The 7,821-nt window shown below is 36.0% G+C and overlaps 1 protein-coding gene and 1 long non-coding RNA gene across 2 annotated transcripts; one reads left to right on the forward strand and one right to left on the reverse strand.

Moving 5' to 3' along the window:
• Positions 1-1,673: 1,673 nt before the first annotated feature.
• Positions 1,674-3,797, forward strand: LOC131535253 (low affinity immunoglobulin gamma Fc region receptor II-like; the record flags this gene model as incomplete). The annotated part of the gene is given in 5 exon segments (XM_058768202.1): positions 1,674-1,963; positions 2,096-2,114; positions 2,116-2,339; positions 2,765-2,875; positions 3,044-3,797. Coding segments are annotated over 5 exon segments (703 nt in total), but the record flags the coding sequence as incomplete, so codon positions are not given.
• Positions 3,798-4,406: 609 nt separating this feature from the next.
• Positions 4,407-6,219, reverse strand: LOC131535254 (uncharacterized). The gene is made up of 2 exons (XR_009269592.1): positions 5,949-6,219; positions 4,407-5,173 (listed from the first exon to the last, which is right to left on the reverse strand). It is a non-coding gene; the product is annotated as an uncharacterized LOC131535254 (long non-coding RNA).
• Positions 6,220-7,821: the final 1,602 nt, after the last annotated feature.

The following is a 7,821-nucleotide window of genomic DNA, read 5'->3' on the forward strand; positions in this document are numbered from 1 at the left end:
AATTGTAATTATGCTTTTTGCAGTCATTTTACAATTTAATAAGGTACTATAGACATTGCCCTCCCCGCTCATGTGGTATTCATTTTATTTGTGCAGGTCTTAAAAGTCTTAAATTTGAGCTTAAAAATCCTGCAGAAACCCTGGGTTCTATCTGATATTTTTGTCAAAATTGATTTATTCACATATTCTTATTCTGTGACAACTTATTTACATTATGTGATGTTTTTTATATATATAAAGTTGTGTACATTTTAGGACTTTTTATTTAGAAAACAAAAATTCTATCTACAAAGTCGAACTCTAACTTGGTTCTATAATGTTCAATCTGTGAATCCGCCAATCAATCAGCTCTTTGAATGCACGCAAGAGAACCAATCAGCATCAGGTTCTTTGTCATGTCGCCGGATTGCTTCATAACAGCAGGAAAGATTAAACATTAAACAACAATAATTACTGCAGAATCAATAAAGCAGTTCACCTTTATTCCACAAAGTGGCACTTTTTAAAACACAACGATGACGTGATTTTTCACTCATAATTAGCGCATGCATAAAACAAATAATCATCTGCAAAAATTGAACTGGCTTGAATGGCTTTACTGCAGAGCAATTACTGCACATAATGAAATATAAGTGTCACTGTCGTTTGATGATGGATGTGGTGAATAGCGATCAAAATGTTGTTTTTGAAGATGCTGAAAACGATAGTTTTGAGAATATATTGAGATCGTGAATATGAGCAGATGCTGAATGTATAAGTTACTGAAATGCGCCTGACAGTGATGTAAAATCATCTGCTCAAATCAAACCCTTCTAAGTTTCAGAAGGTGGAAATATGCTTATTTTATTCTTTTTTTATTTTATTTTATTTTTCAAATTGTTGTTAAAATATCAGGAGAGTTTGCTAATGCAGCAGTTAGAGATCCATCCGTGCTGGATATAAGTCTGGGTCGCTAAAGACCCGAAAATGTCTTAAATTTTACAACATTAAGCCTTAAATATCAAATAGTCAACAATTTAAATGATGGGGTCTTAATTACAACAATAAACGTCAGCATGTTATCTGGACCATACTGAAGAGACGCCATTTTCCCTCTTTTTGTGGAATAAAGTCCTGGTCAGATTGATTAGAGTAACGTTAGCTGCCTTAACTGTTCCCTCAATAATGTGTTTAATTACCCTATAATCCAGATAAAATTAACATCAGCACTGGACAAAATATTTAGTATTGCCTTTTGCCTAACAACCAAGAAAAATTATTTGTCCTAAAATACGGAATAAATGTGATTAAAGAAAACATTAAATTTAACTTTCTCATACATGTGACACATTGTTATAACACACATTTTATGTTTTAAAACAAATTATAAATAAACTATTTGCATTTCTTGAAAATTGTTGCTTCAATTAATGTTTTGTAAGATAGAAGCTTATAATTCCAAGCAAATGACTTTTTAGAATCAGAAGGTTCTCTCTGCATTTGACCTGTTCAAGAAATCCTTTAAAAATTTGAGAGGATTTTGATATTGTACATTTACAATACATTTAGGGTCTCTGTCAGTTTCATGCAGGAAAGAGACTTGTTCCTATCATTTGCTCAATATCTCAAAACCACTCAGAATGCAGAAAGAACCTTATAATTCCTTCAATGATTTTTAATTTCTGACTCTTCAGGATCTCAGATTTCATCTCTGTCTCAGGTGTTTCTCCTTCAGTGTCTCTGGAGGTCAGTCCCAGCAGAAGTCAACACTTCTCGTCTGACTCTCTCTCTCTGAGCTGTGAGGATCAGAGTAACTCTGCTGGATGGACGGTGAGAAGATACACAGACAGAAACACAGAAGATTGTTCAAAACAAGCAGGATCTACATGTCGAATCGTCTCTCTCAGCACATCTGACTCTGGAGTTTACTGGTGTCAGTCTGAATCTGGAGAGAAACGCCATCCTCTCAACATCACTGTACACGGTGAGTCCTGTTTCTAATCACAGCAGCTACACTTTGCACATATTGGCTTCCTCATCTTAATGTTTGTTTCTGGTTAAGTATACAATCTGTATCACCATCTTCTTACATGCATGTGTCTCTTGTGTTGTGTAGATGGTGATGTGATTCTGGAGTTCTGTTGATCCTGTGATTGAGGGAGATACTCTGACTCTACACTGTTTACATCGATCTACAAACTCCTCGATCCTCGGAGCTGATTTCTATAAAGACGGATCACTCGTCCAGAATCAGACGACAGGAGAGATGAACATCACGACTGTCTCAAAGTCACATGAGGGTTTCTACTCCTGTAAAACAGAGAGAGGAGCGTCACCCAAGAGCTGGATCTCCGTCAGAGGTGAGAGTCAGTGGAGCTCCGTCTCTGTCAGATGATGAGATTTTATTGATGAGCAATCAGTTATTGACAGCTGTGTTTATTATTTCACATAACTCACATGAACGAATGTGTAACTAACAAATCACATACACCGAAATACAGAGAAATCCTCAACACCTCATAACCACCATCCTACAATTCACTGATATTAAGAGTGCATTAACTACAGGATTACAATACAATCTTTAAACCAAGACGTTGCCATTTATGTATTTATTTATTTAATAATGGCAAAATAAGGTTAAACTGTCCCTTTAACACATACCTAAGGGGACATGGTGGTGGAATAAACATGAGATTGAGATAAGATTATGTATTTCAATGCTTTGAAAGCCTTTAGGAGATTTGTAATTGCTCAATAATGTGCTTGTTGCTCTGTTTTTCAGTGTCACGTTCAGGTCAGATTTCTGTCTTCAGCATCCTCAGTTTTCTTCTGGCAGCTTGTCCGTATCTGCTGTCGACCGTCGTGCTGCTGTTCAAATGCTGCAGAGCGAGAGGTACAACATCTGTCTGATGCAGAAAGTTTCCTGTAAGGTGTAGGTTTAGGCGATATAAAATATGGTTTGTACAGTATAAAAACCATTACGCCTATGGAGAGTTCCTACAAGGATAGCTGACCAGACTCTGTGTGTGTGTGTGTGTGTGTGTGTGTGTGTGTGTTACAGTTACCTCTACTGAAGACCACAGCCAGTTCTCCGTAACAGAGGAACACACTTCAACCTGATATTTCATTCATTCTCCAAACCGCATGTATAGAGTCACAGGATGCTGGAGTCTGAGGCTGAAGGCTGGGAAACACTGAACATGGCCAGTCCATCACAAGACTAACAGACACACGATCACACTCTCACACATACGGATGATTTACTGTCTCTAATTCACCTGTGCTGTGTATTAGACCGTATTAGACTGTGAGAGAAACCAAACCAACACACGGAGAACAGCAAACTCCACACAGAAAGACCTCCGGACTCAGCATCTACTCCAAAACAAGTTTCTTAATGTGAGTCAAATACACTGTAAGCTATTGAAAGATGCCCTTTAAAGACACAACAAACAAAACCTGTTAAATAAAAATGTTCAAATTGATTAAATATCAGCATTCTGCTCACAAACATGATCATTTTTAACCTGATTGTCAATAAAAGCTGAGACAGAGACATTAATAATGTCTGATAATAAAACTGCATTGAATGTGAGGAATGTGTTCATTATTATATTTTAACTGGACAGACCTCCACCAATAAGACTGAACGATTTTTATATCTAAACTAAGCATTTAAATATCATCTTACTAAGAGTTATTATTGGAGAGAGTGACTTCTGATATTTATGTAATTGTATGTAAGTTGTCTGCTATACTGTTATAAAGATACGAGCCATAAAAAATAAAAAATAAAACTGTTTTCTTTGTCAAAATGTTGAATTAATTATGAAACTGTTTTCTTTGTTTTTGTCAATATGTTCAATAAACTATCATGTTTCTAAATATTGTCCAAGTATAATTTCGTAATTTTAGGCTTTACAGGAGTAAATATATACTTTCTCTTCTCAACTTTCTCATTCATATATCACATGTTCTACTGTGTCTACAAGCCCTAGTTATTGTGACATCTTCCTATTTCTACAACATAGTTTTTTTTTTGCATCTAACAGTTTCTTAATTTTATATAAATGACTTCCCTTAGTGTCTGTACAAGCACACAACTCTCATTATTACACACATTCTGCAATAAGTATTTGATAAAAAAGCCTATTGCCATGACTGCAAATGTAAACGATCAGGAGAAAACAGAGAAGATTACGTGAATGAATTGAGTTATAGAAATGTTATTGTTTCACACAAACTCATTACATCTTGACATTATTATTGTCAAAGACACATGAGGGATTTCTACTGTTGTAAAGCAGAGAGAACAGTTAGTGCTGGATTGTGCAGAGAACAATCAATATCAAAGTGAATTGTTGAAAATGAGGACTATGGGTTTTTGAGTGTAAAAGACTTTAAATCTTATTATGGGAGGGGAAAAAATAAATGAAATAACTTAGTTTTAATGTTTCAGTGATTTCATCAGTAAATCACATTCATCGTAAAATGCCACAAACATTCTAAACACAAAGCTATAATCAGAAAACTAAAGAGCCTTTGGGTCGCTGATCAGATCAGATGATCTTTACTTTGAGTGTATTTGGTCACAGTCTTGGCGCCTCAGACACGGCGTGTTTGGCCGGTTCTCCGGTTCTCCCGGCAGCAGCAGACGCACGGCGGTCTGGATCTCTCTCGATGTGATGGTGGAGCGCTTGTTGTAGTGAGCGAGACGAGACGATTCACCGGCGATGCGCTCGAAGAGTTCATGATGCCCATCGCCTCAGAAGAGATCCCGGTGTCAGGATGAACCTGCTTCAGCACTTTATACACATAGATAGCGTAGCTCTCCTTCCTGGACTTCCTGCGCTTCTTCCTCCTTTACCGGCGGGTCTTAGTGACGACCTGCTTTGAGCCCTTCTTACTTCGCGGGTTCAGGCCTGATGTTCAGGTCAGAGTCACTGGAAGTTGTTTAACTGTTTTTCATGCCACACGAGCTTTTATACACTCTAATATACTAATTTCAAAAAGGAAAACGGCGATCTGTGATTGGGTATCTCCATGGACCAACCCACAGAATGATTTCATTGGTCACATTAAAGCCAATCAGAGGTTTTAACATGTAAATCCCTCCCATCGCCTCACTTCACATCTACCCTCTCCCCATTCATTTCTGTTATTTTTGTTTGATTTTCCGGAACGATGTAGCCTAAATTAAGGAAAAGAAAAAAGATAAAAAGACAAATTTACAACAAACAAAAGAGTTGCCAGGGGGAGGAAAGTGTTAAGCAACAAAACAAAAACAAGATATATATATATATATATATATGTATGTATGTGTTTAATTTATATATGTATGTATGTGTGTATATATATATATATATAATCAAATAAATATATAGTAAAATTCACAAACTAATTGAAATATAAAGTGGGGGAACTATGACGTCACTCTGCAGGCGGATCCAATAGCGTCTGTCTGCGGACTGCAAGAGAGGGGCGTAACTGGAAGGAGGCGTAACTTGAAGAAGGGGGCGTAACTTGAAGTTCTCCAAATCACACAGAACCACGCGAGATGTCAAAACGAGATGTTGTTGGCAAGATGGCAGCTTGACGGAGTATATTCCCCGAAATAACCGCTTAAATTGAAGTGTAAGTCATTTTCATACAGTGGTATTGTTTCACAGACAAGGCTAGTCAAGAGTAGTCCCAGACTAAAATGCATGTCTGAGCTGTTTTAACTGAAAGCAACTTGAACTGACTGATCTTAAAATAATTGTTTTGTCTCAAGATGCACATCAGTAGTGTTTTATCCAAGGCACGTTTATAAAAGCTACTTAAATGTCCTAATTGAACTATGACCTAATCCTGGCTTAATCTAAACCCTGTCTGTGACCTACATAATATATAGCATATTTGTGATTTTGCTGTAAAAACACGTTTTATAATGCATAACTAATGGGGGCTCCATTAAGTACACATACTCATGGTCTTCCTCCTCATCCTCTGGGTCAACGCTGTCCTCATTGAGAAGAGCAAGATTGTGAAGCACAGCACAGCGCAGCTGCAGAATTGACGCATCTGTGTTGAGATGGCAGTAGGATGTGGGGTTCACCGTCTGTAAATACATGATTGTTAGAACAATGAGTTTGAATGAAGCTTTGTTTCATCTGCTGTTGACTTGTATATTGTATGTATTTATTGTGATGCTTGCTTTTATTCATTCTTTTACTCATTTATTCATGTTTCTTATTGTTGTCATTAAATAAAATATATTTTATTAATTCATGTATTAATTGCTTGACTGAAAATTGATGTATTCACATCGACTGCATTTGTTCAACTAGTGTATATTCATGTATAGCTATGTCACGACAAAATTACATTTTGCTTGTTTTAATAAAATGTCATTTAAGTAAAAAAAAAAAAATTATTGGTTAGCACTTATCATTATTGCGTGTAAGTGTTGAGGTGGGCAAACGATGCAATTCATTCTGGGGTAATCTTAATTTTTAAGTTGAAATACTTACATTTTTAGAGTATAAAATCAACAATCTTCTCCAAAGACGAGATCTTCGAGCAGCTGCCCGTCCTTTGTGCTGACATTTCAAACGCTGAGGAAAACCGTACTAGATAGTTGAGTTAGTGATGCTATGAGGTGTTAGTGCACCTGTCCCTTTTTTTTTATTATTATTATTATTGCCGAACTTATTACATAAAAGATCAGGGAAACATGGTTGTATCTAACAATGAACAATATTAATGGCATAAAACAGTAAACAAAAATGTATGAGATTATATACACAGAAAAAAAAGCACAGTGACAAGGTTAAATATCTTTGAATAATTCATCATGATGCTTTTTTTAGAAGCCTGAGGGATGAAAAAAGAAAACAGGAGATTTAAGACACTTTTGCTTGTGGATGAAAAAATAAAATAATTAACTAAATATTCAAGAGATAACAATTTTGGGTTTTCGTAATAAACATTTTTTAAAATGCTTTAAGGATAAAACTGTGGATCACATTAGTGGAGTTACAAATATAAGAACTTAAATCAACACAAAATGTATTACAATCACAAAATAAAAGGGCAGCTGTTTCTTCAACAAGACCACGAAATGAGCAAATTTCATCATTATCAAGATACTTTAGATTAATTAAACCTGTCACTCATATATTTTAAGTTGCTGCGCTTGTTATAACGTCTAAGGTCACATAATAACGTCAACATTGTGGATGATATCCAAATCGCATTCATACTCAACGCATTCAGGCTGTAGAGTATGTACTCTTTTAGCGCTCGTTAAGTAAGTACTTATTGAAGAAAGTATGCGGTTTCGGACGCAGCCCGACAACATCTCGTTTTGACATCTCGCGTGGTTCTGTGTGATTTGGACAACTTCAAGTTACGCCCCCTTCTTCAAGTTATGCCTCCTTCCAGTTACGCCCCTCTCTTGCAGTCCGCAGACAGACCCTTCTCCAAAATCAGGCAAGTCTGCTGTTGCATTACAAAATAAAAGCCCACACGCTGGTGACGCCTGCTGGTCATAAATGTGTAAATGCAACAAAAACATGTATAAAAACAGATTTTAAAACCCCACTGCAAATGTTTTATTGAAAGTATAATACATTAAATGTCATAAAAATGATACCATTAAATATGAAGTGTCAATCTGTATAATATGTGGCTTTTAAAATATTTTATATTAATTTACAGGGCTTGTTTTGTTTTGTTTCATGGAGAGGTTAGTTACTTTTTACTACGATAAAACCATGGTTAATTTTTGTAAGGGTTGTGATGTCCACGTTTTTTGTTGAAGAAATTAAAGAGGCTGTGTCATCTATAGCAAAAAGG

This window comes from Onychostoma macrolepis, unplaced genomic scaffold, assembly GCF_012432095.1.
Source record: "Onychostoma macrolepis isolate SWU-2019 unplaced genomic scaffold, ASM1243209v1 Scaffold213, whole genome shotgun sequence".
Taxonomy (NCBI): domain Eukaryota; kingdom Metazoa; phylum Chordata; class Actinopteri; order Cypriniformes; family Cyprinidae; genus Onychostoma; species Onychostoma macrolepis.